Source organism: Hyperoodon ampullatus (genome assembly GCF_949752795.1).
Source record: "Hyperoodon ampullatus genome assembly, chromosome: 4".
Lineage (NCBI taxonomy): Eukaryota > Metazoa > Chordata > Mammalia > Artiodactyla > Ziphiidae > Hyperoodon > Hyperoodon ampullatus.
In genome coordinates this window covers 163,944,037-163,962,022 of record NC_136917.1, presented here as the reverse complement: position 1 = coordinate 163,962,022, position 17,986 = coordinate 163,944,037, and the positions used below count along the sequence as shown (strand labels likewise).

The following is a 17,986-nucleotide window of genomic DNA, read 5'->3' as shown; positions in this document are numbered from 1 at the left end:
GCTTAGAATATTGCTATTTCAGTCTCCAAATATTCCATATAAAATCTGCTGTGTTGGTCTAAAAAGGACAACAAAAGCCTTACACTAGCATCTTGTGACAGTTTAGTTATGGAGAACAGTCATAACTATCTGTGCATTTAAAAGAAAGAAAAACAGACTTTCTAAAAATTCGGGGCTACATTTTAAAAAATTGTGTCAAAGTTATTTCTTCAAAGAATCCCTGTTCAAAAAAGCCTTCCACTTTCTGGAGCTTTGTCTGTGCCACAGATTTCTTTTCTTGGCTTGTGTGGTTATTAACAGTGCTGAACATGAGGGCAGGATTTTTCCTGATGATCCTGGATCCTGACCATCGCCAGCGTTCCTTTGTGCTCACTGAGGGTTTTTGAATCCTGCTGCTTTTAGCACATTGACCGTTGTTTATTGTCCATTTCTTGAGTGTTTTTTGAGCCTAACGTTGTCTCCATGAGGCACTGTCGCTGAGTCTGTAACTCACCACCACACCTACCTCTCTTCTCCCTCAGTGTCAGAAAACAAACAAACATTAAGAAAGAAAGTTCCCGGACTTCCCTGGTGGCGCAGTGGTTAAGAATCTGCCTGCCAATGCAGGAGACATGGGTTCGAGCCCTGGTCCGGGAAGATCCGACAGGCCGCGGAGCAACTAAGCCCGTGCGCCACAGCTACTGAGCCTGCGCTCTAGAGCCCATGAGCCACAACTGCTGAGCCCACGAGCCACAACTACTGAAGCCCGTGCACCTAGAGCCTGTGCTCCGCAACAAGCCCGCGCACCACAACTAGAGAAATCCCATGCACAGCAACAAAAGACCCAACGCAGCCAAAAATAAATAAATAAAATTAATTAATTAATTTAAAAAATTCCCCTTAGAATAGAAATAAAGATTAAAGTTACGGTGATTTTCTTCCTTTTAAAAAATATTTTTCTCATAGCCTCTTGGTTTGTGTCTAATTTGGTGGTGTTTAAAATGATTACTTTATAAATTGATATAATTTAATAAATTAATATCATGTGCACATATATTATGGAGACCAAGTAATACAAGGAAGAAATCAGGAAGATCTGGGCAATAGGAATTTGGAGAAGCCTTAAGATGTTTATTACTTCCCATCTCCCAGCTGGATTCTGTGTAAACTCTCTCACATTCTCAAATTCTCGAACTAATTTCCTTACAGCTCCTGTGGACAAAGTAAATGAGGATCCGTGGGAAATGCTATTTCATTGAAGTGTAGAGTATAATATTCTTTCACAAGAAGTTTTTCTCCTCCTTTCTGGATTTCATAATTTTTGGTCTTAGTTTTTAAAAAGTACAGCGTGAAAGTTTTCAAACTACACAGAAGTAGCGAGAATAGTACGATGACCTTCCAGATGCTTGTCCTGTAAATTCAATGTGAGTTTGACCCTCCTCCGTCAAGTATCCCCTTGCTATTGCTGTGCTGTAGCGTTTCAGAGGAAATCTTTGCCAGCTGATCATGTTTCAGTCCTAAAGGCTTTGTGAATATCTCTAAAAAATAGGCATTTTCTTGCATAACCACATCCTAAGCACCTCGCCGTTAAGAGTGATGCTCTGTTGTCGGCTAACACCCAGCCTCTGTTCAGATCTCTGCAAGTGCTGCAGAGAAGAGGCACGTGGGGTCTGCCCCTGCGTTTGGCGATTAGTCTTTTCATCTAGACTCCTCCCCCCACGCGCCCTTCTCTTTTCCCGTATTGTGACTTGTTGAAATAACGTTCAGTTGTCAGAGGAACCAGGTCCCACGTTTTGCATTTTCGCACTTGATCTCTGGTAGGCTGTTTAACTGCTTTTCTTTTCTCGGCATTTCCTGTAACCTTAGAAGGCAGATGGGAAGACCCAGTTAGGTTCGGGTTCATTTTGGTGCCAGAAGCTGCGCAGGTGGCTCAGCATGGCTCCTCCTGTCAGGAGGCGTGTGCTGTCTGGTCCCGCATCTGCAGGGATTCTGCGGGCGGTCTTTGGGGCAGGAGGTGCAGCCTGGTCCCTGTCAGCCTCTCGGGATAGTTCACTGGGCGCTGATGACCTTTACCTGAACAGGTGTTGTAGTAGTAGTTTTTTTTTTTTTTGGTTACAAAGAAGTTTTCTAATTTTATTGTTTCTACATTTAATAGCTAGATTTAACCTTAAAGAGGAACTTTCCTTCCATCGTTGTGTGCTTAAATAATTAATTTTCTCCTTTAAGAACCAAATTTGTGGATAAAGGTTGGTTCCCTTTACTCAAAACCAAAGAGCTTTTCATTGAATGTCTGGCTTTTTAGCTCTTCTTTTTTTAACATCATTAGGAATTAATGGACTTTCGTATATTCAGTGTATTTTATTCAATTGTGGTAAATTTTTTTAGGGTCTAATGGTCCCAGTCACCTGGCTCCCGTGTCCTTTGGACACAGTCGCCTTATTCTCTTCCTTCCCTACCTGGCACAGTGAGATGTCACAGCAGATATTTATTTTGTAAGTCTTGGTCCTAAGCAGATACTTTCCTCTGTCAGATCATCTCAGACCTTGAGTCGTGGAACGACGAGCTTTCTCAGCAAATGAATGACTTTGACACGGAGGACCTCACAATAGCAGAGCAGCGCCTGCAGCACCACGCGGACAAGGCTCTGACCATGAATAACCTGACCTTCGACGTCATCCACCAGGGGCAGGACCTCCTGCAGTATGTGAACGAGGTGCAGGCCTCCGGTGAGCAGCGCGTGCCGCCCTGGGGCGGGTTCGTGTCCCCGCAGGAAAGCATCTGGTTGCTTTCAGGGTCACTTCCCCCTGTGACTGAGGTGTTATAAATACCTGCTCTCTGGAAGGAAACGTTTTGCTTTCTTTCACCACATAATAGGATCACATTTAACACGGGCTAGTGTACTTACCCTTAAAATTCCTGCACGTTATTTCAAGTGGCACGAACTTTAGTTTTACAAATTATATATTGTTGGATCTCCATGAATGAAATGTAAACCCCAAGAAAATATTTTCATGTCCTTTATTTTTTTCTTAGTTTATATTTTACCAGCAGATGTCACTATAGGCTCAAAAACGTAGAGGGAACCATAGTGTTAGAAACTTAGCAACAACCTGTGTCCTATGTTACTCATTTTACACAAGTCAAAGTAAATGCTTCCTCAAGAGTGAACGGGTATACAGTGGATAACAACGGAAACAAACTGAAGTTTGTGCATTTAAAAAGGGCTCACTGGGCTTCCCTGGTGGCACAGTGGTTGAGAGTCCGCCTGCCGATGCAGGGGACACGGGTTCGTGCCCCGGTCCAGGAGGATCCCACAGGCCGCGGAGCGGCTGGGCCCATGAGCCACGGATGCTGACCCTGCGCGTCCGGAGCCTGTGCTCTGCGGCGGGAGAGGCCACAACAGTGAGAGGCCCGCGTACCACAAAAAAAAAAGGACTCACTTTCACCAGATATCAGTGTAGGAGCAGAAGTACATTGATAGGATATGGGTTTGCTTTGATTAGCTGTACGTTATATTTGGCTTTGGACCACATCGAATTTATCCTCTGAGACATGCTCGGAGGCAGGCATAAACCTCTGCTGCCTCTGACCTCCTCAGACTTGACCTTCACAGTAATAGTTTGGCCCGGGCAGGTAGTTCACACATGCAGCATGTACGTCATGCTCCCTTAAGAACAGGTTGAGTTACGGTTTTCTCAGGGTATATGCCCAGGAGTGGGATTGCTGGGTCGTATGGTAGTTCTATTTTTAGTTTTTTAAGGAAACTCCATATTGTTCTCCATAGTGGCTGTATCAGTTTACATTCCCACCAGCAGTGCAAGAGGGTTCCCGTTTCTCCACACCTTCTCCAGCATTTATTGTTTGTAGATTTTTTGATGATGGCCATTCTGACCTGTGCAAGGTGATACCTCATTGTAGTTTTGATTTGCATTTCTCTAATGATTAGTGATGTTGAGCATCCTTCCATGTGTTTGTTGGCCACCCATATATCTTCTTTGGAGAAAACCGTAATTCAAAAAGAGACATATACCACAATGTTCATTGCAGCACTATTTACAATAGCCAGGGCATGGAAGCAACCTAAGTGTCCATGAATGGATAAAGAAGATGCGGCACATATATACAATGGAATATTACTCAACCATAAAAAGAAATGAAACTGAGTTATTTGTACTGAGATGGATGGACCTAGAGTCTGTCATACAGAGTGAAGTAAGTCAGAAAGAGAAAGACAAATACCATGTGCTAACACATATATATGGACTCTTAAAAAGAAAAATGGTTCTGATGAACCTAGGGGCAGGACAGGAATAAAGATGCAGATGTAGAGAATGGACTTGAGGACACGGGGAGGGGGAAGGGTAAGCTGGGATGAAGTGAGAGAGTGGCATGGACATATATACACTACCAAATGTAAAATAGATAGCTAGTGGGAAGCAGCCACATAGCACAGGGAGATCAGCTCGGTGCTTTGTGACCACCTAGAGGGGTGGGATAGGGAGGGTGGGAGGGAGACGCAAGAGGGAGGGAATACGGGAATATATGTATATGTATAACTGATTCACTTTGTTATAAAGCAGAAACTAACACACCATTGTAAAGCAATTATACTCCAATAAAGATATTAAAAAAAAAAAAAGAACAGGTTGAAGTGCTGTTTGAATTCCGGGCCTCCCTTCAATGTCCGCAGGCGTGGAGCTGCTTTGCGACAGAGACGTGGACATGGCCACCCGGGTCCAGGACTTGCTGGAGTTTCTCCACGAGAAGCAGCAGGAGCTGGATTTAGCAGCCGAGCAGCATCGGAAGCACCTGGAGCAGTGTGTGCAGCTCCGCCACCTGCAGGCTGAAGTGAAGCAGGTAAACGAACGGCCGGAGTGAAGGGTACCCAGCCGACAAGCAAGCGCTCGATGAGCGCTCTCCCGGTAGCTCGGATGTGTAGGCGTTGCGGCAGATTGTCCCTGATCAGAACACAGCTGTCCTGGTGTAGAATACAACAGACCCCCTGACACACCACAGCTAATGTGTAAAATTGAGCCAGTGCCTGGGCAGCTCTGTGTTTACTCTGTAGTGGAAAAGCCTTGGTCACCCAGCAACTGGTCACTTGAGAGTCACCTCCACTTAGCTTGTTTTGTTATTGGTCGTCTCTTGCCTGAAACCCTGAGCACATTGCTTCCCAGGCTGAATAACTATATGATTTTTTTTTTGCCCCAAATAGACTGTTATCAGTCTGGCCGGGATCACAGGCTGTGTATGGCTGGGGTCTTCTTGTGTTATCAGGATACGATACTGCCATCTCCCAGATAGCATGGCAAAATAAAAATGGGACATTTGGAGGAGATTGCTTTTGGTTCAGTGCCAATGGGATTCCATGCATATGTATATTTAGCATGTCCATGACATTTTATCACGTGAGTGGAGAAACCATGGAAGTATGGCTTTCTGGGATTCATGTAGATGTGTAGAAAAGCATCTGTTTGATTGGAGGGGACTTAATGGTTGCCAAATGGCTGTTGTAGCCCCAACTATCACCTCCACATTCCAGGTATCAGGGAAGGGAAAGCATATCAAGAAAGAGGCAGCACCTGGATCAGAAAAGAAATGTTTTCCCCAAATGGCCCAGAAGCCCCTGCTTTGATCTCAGTGGCTAGAATTGTGTCATATCTGCAACCAAGCTGTCATAGGAGCTGAGAACTGGCTTTATTTTAAGCTCTTTCCCAAGTTGGGATTTTCTGAGTAAAGGACATGAGGAAAATAGGTACTAGTTAAGTAACCAGCAGTTTCTACCACAAATGATTACCCAGAATGACCTTCCACATCCCTGTGGCTTCCATGGTCAGAACTGACTTCTCATTCTGTGATGCTAAGAATCTGGTGGTGTGGCCCTGAGCATTAGCGGACAGCTAAATTCATCCTTGGGTTAGTGTGCTGTCTGAACACTGACTCTAAAGTGGAAAATACGTTAGTGACATAAAGCAGATCCCTTATCAAGCAGTTTGCTAATTCTGCATGTTCATGAGGCCTAAAAGGAGTGAAAGATACATATTTTTGAGTATCAGGGAATTCTTTGCAATTGTAGGTTTTCTCATATGTGATCCTCAGTCTGTTTTGACCTGTGGACTGATGATCAATCCTCCGGACCCTCCACCTTTTCCAGCTCCCCCTTGAAACTAAACATGACAGAATTAATTTTAAAATGCAGCCCTTACGATCAGATACCAGGGAAGGGTAGCAGGCTGTTGGCAGTGGGATCACGAGAAAATCCCTGCTTCGTAGCTAAGTGAGCAGCTCGACCGCCGCGCACTCGGACTGCATCGCTGCTGGTCCACGACCTGGATGCCCCAGAGGGGCTGCTAAATGGAGTTCCCCTGTGTCGTGTTTCAGGTGCTGGGCTGGATCCGCAACGGAGAGTCAATGCTGAACGCCGGACTCATCACGGCCAGCTCGTTGCAGGAGGCGGAGCAGCTGCAGAGGGAGCACGAACAGTTCCAGCACGCCATCGAGGTGCGGACGCCCGGCCTGGCCTCGGAACCCGGCCTCTCCAACCTCAGGGCCAGCCTGTTAAGTCCCCTCACACGGCACTGACCCTGGGAGCCGATGGGGGTTCAGTGGAACCCAAAACGGCTGCGCTTACGAGCCTGCAGTTGGTTACAAGAGGGGGAAGCAGTCTGGCAACTGCAGTGATGGGAGGCTGTCCACGCCCACCAGGGCGACCTCACCGCAAGGGCCCCAGAGGCCGGGGGTGGCTCTTGCTGTCCCCTAGCTGTCAGGGCCCTGGCAGGATGCACCTCACCTGTCAGGAACATCTCGGCACTGGGGAGCCCACGCTGGGGTCTCGGCTGAGGTTTTTCACATTTTGCTCATGTTATAGGCACAGTTGCTGCTGTGTAACCCGTCTTGAAAAATCAGGGCACTCGGGGTGGCTCTTGAGGACCAGGTGCCAATCACCAGTTCCGTTTTCCCCATAAACAGTTCTGTGCACAGAGCTCCTGTGACCCTGGGGAAAAGCAGTGTCCCTCACCAGAGGGTTTTGTGCCTCGACGGGGTCAGTGCTGTGCCGGGACTTGAGCAAAATGGCTTGGCCAGTCACTCTCACAGCATATGGATTAATTCATTTTAGTATTTTTGCAGGGTGGGGGAGTTAATGATTGTGACGTGTGGTCTCAAGGCACAGTCAAGGGAAAAAGAGCATTTGATTATAGAAAACTTGTTTCCTGCTCTAGTTATATACATATTCTCAGCCAGAGATGAAAACCAAAGAAATTACCATTAATTTCTTCCCTAGATTAATTTACTCTCAACTATTCAGTGCCAGTGGACAGACACTAACACTTCTCCCTGAAGCCCAGACTCTGGGTGAATCTTTTGAAAATCGTACCCTGTGCCAAGTGCCTTCTAGTAATTAAATCACTGATGTACCTCACCATCTGGGTAACGGACAGGATTACGCTGGGTACAGTGTTTTATGGGGCCATTAGTACCACTTCAGGTGAAAGGCAAAATTTTGCCATTGTTTAAAAAAAGAGAAGACTCTGTGTCCACAGAGACCCATGTGCCTCCCCGTGACGGCTGCCCTGCCGGGCCCTCTGGTTTTCCCGAGGAACCTGACCTCAGCCCCTCACAGAAGCTTCTAGTGAGGATACGAGAGCAGGAGTTGTTGCCGGATTTGCCAGTTTGTTTTCATGGATTCATTGTCTGGCGTGGACCTCCAGAGAACACAGTTGGCTCATTTTTAGCTTTTAACTGTGTTTCTCTCGTTCTCTTTTTTTAGATCAGTAAGTAGTTTTTGAAAACCTTTTACTCGAGTCCAGCGTTTAAGGTAAAAGTGAAATAAAGAGCATTCGCTTAGGCCACCTTTTTCTCCACTTGTTCATTAGCCCCTGGCTGCTATTATAAGAAGAATCCATAGGAATAATAAACTTGGAACATTTCAACAGCTTTTTTAGAATATTGGCTGCTAAGGGTTTTTCCTGCTATTTCTCAAATGCTGGAAACTCCACAACCAAGACCCATTCTGCAAAGTCCTAAGGCAGTTCATCCTTCCTTGGGTAAATATAAATAGTTGTTGGTAGGCATAAAAGCTTTTTTTTAACTAACCTGTCAGCTGCGGTTTTCGAAGCGTCCTAGTGAGTGTTAACTGAAGTCGTTTCCGTAAAAGCAAGCGGACAGCAGAGCTGCGGGCTTCCCGCTCCTTCCCAGTGAGCGCGCGACACCCCCGTTGAAGAGCTTTCTGCTCTCTTCCTCCCCTTAGAAGACCCACCAGAGCGCCCTGCAGGTGCAGCAGAAGGCAGAAGCCATGCTGCAGGCCAACCACTACGACATGGACATGATCCGGGACTGTGCCGAGAAGGTGGCCTCGCACTGGCAGCAGCTCATGCTCAAGATGGAGGACCGGCTGAAGCTGGTGAACGCGTCCGTGGCCTTCTACAAGACCTCGGAGCAGGTAGGGCTCCCCGCCGGTCCGCCTGCTGAGCCTGACTGCCCGGCACGACTCAGTCCTTACCTCGCCAGTCATTCCCGGGCCAGGCGAGCAGAGAAAAGAGGCATTATGGAATTAAGATTATTCTTGCTTCCCTTACGTATCAAAGAATAACAGGTCGGAAAGGATCTGAGGAGACGTCCCTTTTCTTCTCATTTAGATGGATGGCCTGACACAGGGCAGAGAGAGGCGGGAAACTCACCTTGTATTTTGTCCTTGTTCTGAAAGGCCTGCGTGGCCGCACGCCAGGTGGTGGTCCCGGCCCTCGGGCCAGCACTTGTCGTCCCATGGGTGCCGAGTGGTCCTTCTGAGCCCGGATTCTCTCCTGCCACAGGTCTGCAGTGTCCTCGAGAGCCTGGAGCAGGAGTACAAGAGAGAAGAGGACTGGTGTGGGGGGGCCGACAAGCTGGGCCCCAACTCTGAGACGGACCACGTCACCCCAATGATCAGCAAGCACCTTGAGCAGAAGGAAGCGTTCCTGAAGGTATGGGGCCGGCCTTCCGTGTCTGGTGCCTCAGTGATGGGGTTCGAAGCCCCCCGAGGGTCCGCCTGAGCCGGTGGGGCATCCGGACCGTCAGCCCCACAGCTGCGGCCACTCCTCCGGCCCCGCCTGCCTCACAGCGCCCCTGCCCTGGAGAGAGATTGCGGTGACCCTGCCTCCGCCATAAGTCAGCTGATCGGAGAAGATCTTAAAATCTTATTTCAGTTGTCGTTTGTACTCTCCTTCTAGTTTTCACAGAGAAAGAGCTAGATAGAAACCTGTGTGCATAAAGAACGGGTGGAAGTCACAATACCAAGTGATCCTGAACAGACACACGCAGAGAGATTGATTTGGGGGAACAAAAATGCCTAGAGCTTAAAATAATCTTCCTTTGGAAATTCAGCCTTTTGAGGAATAAAGACTGTCTCAGAACACGTGTGAGCCCAGTGTAGAGTGGACACAAAGCAGGAACACCCCTTGTGGTTCACAGGACCAGTTACTAATGCTGTACTTATTCAGGAAATGTTTCTTGCAAGAGAAATTTAATCCCATTCAAGGCCTGGCTGGAAGTTTTAACTCTGAGAAGCGTTCAATGAGGCACTTATCAAGCCTGCTTTGTCATTTGTATATATAGTCACACCTGAGTTACTGGTGTGCTTTGCAACAATTAAATTTTAAAAAGTGGTCAAAATGTTTAGGTAACATTGACTTTGAATGTTTCCACGTTGCATCCTTGCACTTGTGAAAAAGACTTCCTGAGGTTCTGCTGGTGGCCACTCCGACCTATGAAAAATAGGTGTGGTGTTTACTTTCCATGTTGCTTGGTTTAGTTTTCCTCATAGCTCCAGCGTCCTGACCTCTCTGACACCACTTCCTGTCACATTTAATCATTTCTGTTTCTGTTTCATTTCTGAAGGTGATCCTCTGAGCTGGCAGAGAGTTATTGTTTAGTCCCGGAGAACAAATTGTAACTCTTTGAAAATTCTTACCTGGTAACTTATTATGAGCTTCCACCACAGAGATTTTCTTTTTAAGCAAATCAAGGTGGGAAAACAGTTGGAGCTTCCCAGGGTCATTAGTTGTAACTATTCCAAACAGGACCTGAAAGCCCCACCCCTGCTGGTCGGTGCTGTTTAAGTTTAGGAAAGGTCCATGGCTACTGGGATGTTTTGAGGTGGAATCGTTACCATCGCCTCGCTTTCTCTGGAATCCATTTAGTATGAAACAAAATTACATACTACTTAGTTAATATAATTAAGAAAGATATTTAGGTAAAATTACAAAACAAAAATAACCAGAGACCTGGTCAGATTTTTTCATTCAACTAGGATTATGTCTTTGGTGTGTTGGATATCTTTAAACTTCTTATTATGGAAGTTTAAAAATGCATATGGAAATTAAGAGAATGGATAATGAACCCCCATGTACTTCTCACCCAGCTTCAATAATTACCAACATATGGGCATATGCCCACCTTTACTGGATTATTTTAAATTCTAGATATTACACCATTTTATTTATAAAGACCTCTGTGTGTATCTAAGCATTAAATTCTACCTTTCTAAAACCATTCTACAACCACAATACCATTATTGGACCTGAAAAATTAACAGTAACTCTTATTTTATATAAAATCCAATGGTGTTCACATTTCTCTGATTGTCCCATAAATGTGTTTTCTATACGTGGTCTTAATCAAAATCCAAACAAGACCATGCATTGATTTGATTGGTATGTCTCTTAAGTCTCTTTTAGTCTAAATCCCACCCTCCCTTTTGTTAGCATTTGTTAATTGAAGAAATAAGTTATTCATACTGTGGAATTACCCTCATTCTGGATTTGGTAATTGCATCCTGTGGAGTCATTTAGCACCATCCCGGATTCTCTACATTTCTGTTAGTTGTGTTGAGGGCCTTGATCCGGTTCAGGTTTAAGTGAGTGTGTGGGGTACACTTAGGGTTCCTGATGGGTGGTGGTGTGTACTTCCAACGGCGTTGCTCCAGGACACACACAGGTCTGCTTCTCCTGCTGTCTCTGTGATATGAGGGCTTTTCAATACTTCAGATGTCGTAAGTCCACGTCATCCGTTGTGTACTTCCCCATCAGCCTTTCACCCACTGGGTTTGGTAGCCAGTGGTGATATTGTTTCATTAGGAGTTGCAACATGGTAGCATTCTAGCATTCTTTCTGCCTTGATTAGCTGCAGTTATCCCCTCCTCAGCTATTTGGTTATGCTAAAATAGAGTTTGTCCAGAAAAATGGGGGGAGGTAAATGCTTGATTCCTTCCCTTTGTTTATGATTTTCAGAATAATGATCTGTTGCCCTAGCAACCTCTGCGTATGATTAATTTGTTCTTTTAGTATCATCGTGGGTTTTAACATTTGGTGTGTTTCAATCAGTTACAGTCATTTATCTTTCTATATTCAACTTGTCCCACTAGTGGGAGCCCCTTCAAGTCAGGTTGGCTCAGATGTCCTTTTGATGTAACCCTAGCAGTCTTTACGGCTTCCTTGCTGTTTGGTATGACAACTTCTTTCAGTCTTATCGGTAGAGACTCATGATGTATTTTTCTCTTCATTTAAAAAAAAAAAAGAAAGAGGTATTGCAGCTCCATCTACTGAAAAGGCCTTGGAACGATGACCAGCCCGATGATAACGAGCATCCCTAGTGCCCACATTGTGGGCTTTCAGTGCCATTTACCACAAGAAGGAGACGGAGCTCCTTGAAAAAAAGATTGATTCCAGATCTGGGCTAGGAAATGTGCAAGATATTTCCAATTCTATTATAATTAAGGGATTTTTTTTCTGAACCATTTTGATTTTATATTTATATCTCATTTCTCTTAAATAAAACTTTTTTAAATACATGAATGAAATTACTTAGTTTACAGATGTGGAATATCAGTTTTCTATTACCACAATAACAAACCACCCCACAATTCAATGGCTTAAACCAGGGGTTAGCAAGCTAAGCCCTGAGGGCTAAATCTGGCCACTCCCATTCACTTAAATATCATTCGAGGCCACTTTCATCTACAATGGGCAGGTTGAGTAGTTGCAACAGAGAGATGGAGACCACCTGACTCGGAGAGCTGAAAATATTTACTGTCTGCCCTTTATAGACATCCCGGTGCAGCTTAGCCAGGTCCTCTGACTCAGGGTTTCTCCTAAGACTGTGATCAAGTTGTTGGTCAGGGATGTGGTCACCTCAAGGCTCGACTGGGGAAGGGCTTTACTTCCTCTCGGGCTGCAGGCCACGGGTCACCCTCAGTCCCTGGCCACCTGGACCTTACCATGGGGCAGCTCTCAACATAGCAGCTAGGTTCAGCAGAGCAAGGGCTCCAAGACAGAGATTTTTTTTAAAGTTGAAATAGGATTTAGCCTATGTATTCTCCAGACACAGATTGGCCAGGTGAATGCTTTAGATTAAGACTGGTGTTAGAGCCACGTGATGTCATCCATATACACTGAAGATGCATGTCTGTATGAGTCACATGAACATGTTGCTCTGCATTATTTCTTAGGCTTGCACGCTTGCTAGGAGAAATGCAGATGTCTTCCTGAAATACCTGCACAGGAACAGCGTGAACATGCCTGGAATGGTGACACATATCAAAGCCCCTGAACAACAAGTGAAAAGTGAGTACACCTAGGAGTCAGCTGACTGATGAGCTTGACAAGACGTGTTCTAAAATCTTGGTCCAGGGCTTCATTTGGAATGTCCTTTTCATATCATTAAAGTTCTCCTAAGTTATCTTATTTTAATAATAAAATATTAAACATATATAGCTTGATAATTTACTGAGTAAAGTTGAAGAATATAAACAGGGAGAAAATGCAGCATGTTCAGGATATTTATTGGCATCAGCTGTTTTGTTAAAAGTAAGTGAAAATATAAATCGGGAAAAAATGAAAGCCAGAATTATCTACAGGCCAAATACTTTTAAAAGTTTAAATCACAAAAATTATATACCCATTCATTTCTATAATATATCAGTTTTATATACTTAAAGCATTATTAATAAAAGCAAGTTGCCAAAGAATGTTATATAGATAGCTGGGTATCATTTGAGTTTAAAAATGTACAAAACCGTACACACACACACACACACACACACACACACACACACACACACACACCCCTCTGGGAACAATTATACTAAACTGTAAGTAGGGGTGTTATGGGTGGAAGTTAAGGGTACTCATGATTTTTATGCTGTAGAATTCTGATTGAATATTTTGCAGTAAAAATGCATCCAGGTGATACATCATTTTAAGCTTAATCATAATTTTTTTTTACAAGTTTAATTGAAATGACATGGAAGTGGGTCCTCAGAAAATGATGAGAGTTGTTTAAAACAGTCTCGATATTCAGGCCCTATTCTATCAGCTTTAATCCTCACCTGAGCTTCAGTCCTGCCCCAGGCAGAGGCTACGGAAATAAGAGACTAGAAAAGACTTACGCTCATTTTCTTTTCTTTTAAGTGGTAGCTTATTTTTTAACATCTGGCTTTTTAATTTTTTTTTGAAGTGGGACTATATCCCCCTGCAATTTTCTTCTTACGCTTAGTAATAATCTCATTCTATATCAGAATTTGGAGATCTGCTCTGTTACTTTTTTTTTTTTTTTTTTTTTTTTATGGCTGTGTTGGGTCTTCGTTTCTGTGTGAGGGCGTTCTCTAGTTGCGGCAAGCGGGGGCCACTCTTCATCGCGGTACGCGGGCCTCTCATTATCACGGCCTCTCTTGTTGCGGAGCACAGGCTCCAGACGCGCAGGCTCAGTAGTTCTGGCTCACGGGCCCAGTTGCTCGGCGGCATGTGGGATCTTCCCAGACCAGGGCTCGAACCCGTGTCCCCTGCATTGGCAGGCAGATTCTCAACCACTGCGCCACCAGGGAAGCCCTGCTCTGTTACTTTTTTTTTTTTTTTTTGCGGTACGTGGGCTCTCACTGTTGTGGCCTCTCCTGTTGCGGAGCACAGGCTCTGGATGCGCAGGCTCAGCGGCCATGGCTCACGGGCCCAGACGCTCCGCGGCATGTGGGATCTTCCCGGACCGGGGCACGAACCCGCGTCCCCTGCATCGGCAGACGGACTCTCAACCACTGCGCCACCAGGGAAGCCCTGCTCTGTTACTTTTAACGTCCAGTATGGCGACTTTGTAATTGATTTAATCTGACCCCTAATCGATGGGCTCATACGTTGCTGCCAGTTTTTTCCGAACAGCACCTCAGTGTGTGTGCATCTGTGTACAAGCTGTGTTGAGAGCTTGTGCCAGCACCGTGTCTGAAAGATAAATTCCTGGTTCAAGGGTGCTCACCACTCGGTGTCGTTACCTGTCACCAGGTGACCTCTGCAGGGCTTGTGCTCCATTTTGCTCCCGCAGTAATACAGGCACACAGGTTTCCTCTGTCCTTTCTAGCCCTGGGCAGCGTAGTCCTCGCCAGGAAATGGTGTAAACTGGTCTCATTGTTTGAGTGAGACGAAAGGTTTCTGTATTTTTAGTGGCCATATTTCATTTCATATAATCATGACCTCCATGTTTATATGCTTTGCTCGCTTTGCTAACAGATTATTCATATTTTCCTGTTGACTATTAAGTAAGTTAGATCCATCCTCTATGTTCCCAATAGTTTTTCCTGGCTTTTTATTTGTGTACTATTTTTATGGTGGTTGTTATTTGGTTATGAGATTTTTAATTCTCATGTAATGAGATTGCTGTTTTAACTTTTCCTTTCTAGCTTCATGCTTCTCAACTTCATTTCCTTCCCTCTCCTAAGGGTTTATGTTTTTGGTTTTGTTTTTAAAACCCGTCATTTTCTTCTGGTACTCCACTGTTTCATCTGACATCTTTTGATGTATACTAAATTCCTTCCGCCGGAAGGTCCTCACGGTCTTGCACAAAACATCTAATACTGGTGTTTTTCCAGCCATTGTCAGATTGCCCCACCAGGGGACTCAGTAGCTATCCCACTGACCCGGCCGACCTGAGGGATTAGAGGCCAACTCGAGTGTCTGGTGATGTCAGTGCTAAGAGTAAACTGGAATAAGAGAACGAGGAGAGGCATGTCAAGAAGGCCAGGCAGGCGGGCCGTGCGGCTCAGTGACTGATACTCTGGCTCACAACGGCATTTGCATTAAAATGTCTTTAAATAAAAATGAATGGGATTTTGTGGGTGTTTTTGCTTGATGGCGAGCACCAACATGCGGCTTTCTCTTCATTCTCTCAGATATCTTGAATGAACTCTTCCAGCGGGAGAACAGGGTGTTGCATTACTGGACCATGAGGAAGCGGCGGCTGGACCAGTGCCAGCAGTACGTGGTCTTTGAGCGAAGCGCCAAGCAGGTCAGCCATCACACAGCCCTCCCGGCGCCCTCCTCCCCGCGCTCAGGCCTCCGTCGTCAGATAGGCAGCTTCTGACATGGCAGCAGATGGGAAACCACTCCCTGATCATCAAAACAACCTTGCCTTTTACTTAACAGTTCGTTGCAAGAAAAACCCCCGGCCTCGTAAAAGTGTGTTACTCAGTGATTTTGGCCTCAACAGGTGTGCCATTCAGCTCTGCTGCGCTGCCGTCACCCCACAGATAAGACAGCGAAGTGCGAGCAGTCATGACCATGACGATTTAGGTCACTGTAAGATAACATGGTGGGCAGTTTTCCGTGTTGGCGTACTTATATTTTCAAGACAAAATATTGTTCTTCGGATAAACTGAGCTAAAATTAAGTAAGAAATGTGGCAGAATTTCTCAGTATACTCAAAAGAAAGGTCACGCATTTGGCTAAGGCAGAGACCTGAAGAGGGTACGTTTGCAGTGTCCCCCCCACCGGAAGTCATTTTCGGATCGATGGCCAGTTGTGGAGATCATTTTAGGGTAAAGTCTGTTTGACTGTAACTCAAACAGGAAGATGCCTGTCACTTCTCTCTGGCCTTAACAGTAGCCTAGGAATCCGTGCCCATTAGTCCAGAATTCGGAGGGTCAGGAGGGAGTGCGGGGGAGAAGGCTTGTTCTCAGAAGCCCCCGCGAGTCACCTCACATCCTCCACATCCCCGGGGCCCCCTCAGGGCTGCCAGTCCCTGGTGACCACATGTGACCTGCTCTGTCTTCTGGATCCACCTGGAAACCTGACACGTGCCTGACACAGCGTAGGCATTCGATAAAATCCTTTTAGCTCAAGAAAGATTACATTTTCCTCAGCACAGGTTTCTTCCTTGGGGAACATATTTTGTTTAATTTGGTAAATGTCAGTCTCTCACTGGGCAGCCTGCTGCCCAGAGCAGCTCGGTGTCCCAGGGCGTGAGCAGGAGTTCATGGTCCCTGGGCCTGGCGCCCTGACCTGGCCCGTCCCTTGTCTTGACTGGCTTTCCCGGATGCAGTTATCATGTTCGCAGCAGGGGTGGCAAGCAGTAGTATTTTTTAATGTTAAAATTCCATTTTCTTAACATTTTATTTAAGGATAATCTAACCATATTTCAGATTTATGGGGGCCTGATTTTATTTCTAATTAGAGACTATTTCATAATCTTTTCTCACGTCTTTGTTTCTCTCTCTGTTGAAAGACAAGGAGTCATTCAGCTACAGAGAACAAAATTGTAAATAATTCCCTTGACAGAGAGAAATAATGGAAGATGCTGTTGCTTCTTCCTAAAGTCACTTCACATGCCAAAAATAAAATCATTCAGTCTCTGCCGTTACAGATGATGGCCCGTCAGCCCCACGGCCCTGTAGGGTTGGCTTCTGTGCTGTACAATAACAACAATCCCACAGTAAATACCGAGTTACGGGTGGGATGTGGCAGGTGACTTGCAGCCCCTGCTCTGCTCTGGGCACCTCCTGCCTCTGGGCTGCTCCTCCCGGGCTGTCTCTCCCTTACCTCTGCCTCTGAAAGTCGGCTTTCAGTTCAGGGCTTGTTCTTGTTTCTCTTTCCTCTCTCCTTAGCTCTCACTGTTGGTGTCTCCCAGCCCCGACCTCCATTTCTGGTCTCCAGATGTAGAAACCCCAGCTCCCTCCTTGCGTCTCTCCACTTTGGCCTTAACCAAAGCAGAAGTGGACCCGGGACTCCCCGTCCGCCGTGTCCCTGCCCTCATCTTACCTGATTCCTGCCTTTCCCGCATCTTCCCAGCTTCACCCCTTCATCGGGGCCTGATGCAGCACATCTGCCCTCTCCTCCGCCCCTCAAAGCCATCACGGGTGCCAGCCTAGCCGTGTCCCATCTGAACCCCTGGACCGGTTTGCTAACCGGCGTTGCTTCTCTCGCTCCCTCTCCACTCCAGTCGCTTTTCCATGTGGCAGCCCCATTCACTCCCAGGCCAAAGTCCAAAGGCCTGCGGCCTCCGAGGGCCCCCTGTTGCCTTCCAGCCTCACCTGCAGCCTCCCCCTGTGCAGGGCCCCTTTCCTCCCAAGCCCATCCCTTCTCAGCCTGCAGGTCCCTCATGGTCACAAGGGCAGGGCCCAAGCCTCTCCCACCCCAGCGCCCCCCCACTCAGCACCTGCCTGCATAGAGGGCGCTTGGGCACGATTCGCTGTGTGAACGGAGGAAGTAGGGACCTTTGAATAAATTGACCAAAATGGCTTTCTGCCTTGATGCACTGTCAGTGTCAGCATTGTTTCAGAGATGGGATAGCCATGCTTGTGCAAAACGAAAGTAAATTCCCAGCCAGGAAGCTGCATGGGAAGTAATCTGGGTCGTGGTTTCCTTTTCATGTTTTTCTTCTAAAATGCCATAAATGCTGTGAAGTATCTAATAGAGATGGTGATGTTTCTGTTCCAAGACCAGCAAATCACAGCGGACGACTCAGATACTGTGAAGGGCAGATATGAAAGCTTCCATGGTTTTATGTTTCTCTTCCATTGGGTTGCTTTTTCAGATGTGTGCGTTTAAGTAAGATTTCACTTCAGATATATGCACACAGAAGGAAAAAAATGGCTTCCATCTAAAAACATGAAAGAATAGGAGTCAGAATGTGTCCTTCTGTTGCAATCTGGACCTTGCCGGCCCCCTTCCTCCCAGATGGGGTCATCTCTCTCCTACATCTGGGAGGTTAAGCCACT

The 17,986-nt window shown here is 46.1% G+C and overlaps 1 protein-coding gene across 1 annotated transcript in view; it reads left to right on the top strand.

The window, feature by feature from the left end:
* Positions 1-17,986, top strand: part of TRIO (trio Rho guanine nucleotide exchange factor) — a gene marked incomplete at its 5' end in the record, with an annotated part of 376,660 nt that overhangs the window by 238,916 nt on the left and 119,758 nt on the right. Inside the window, 7 exons of the mRNA XM_079704002.1 lie at positions 2,510-2,705; positions 4,670-4,836; positions 6,361-6,480; positions 8,228-8,419; positions 8,790-8,939; positions 12,461-12,575; positions 15,164-15,279. Coding sequence (XP_079560128.1) covers positions 2,510-2,705; positions 4,670-4,836; positions 6,361-6,480; positions 8,228-8,419; positions 8,790-8,939; positions 12,461-12,575; positions 15,164-15,279 — 1,056 coding nt within the window. The remainder of the gene's footprint in view (positions 1-2,509; positions 2,706-4,669; positions 4,837-6,360; positions 6,481-8,227; positions 8,420-8,789; positions 8,940-12,460; positions 12,576-15,163; positions 15,280-17,986) is intronic.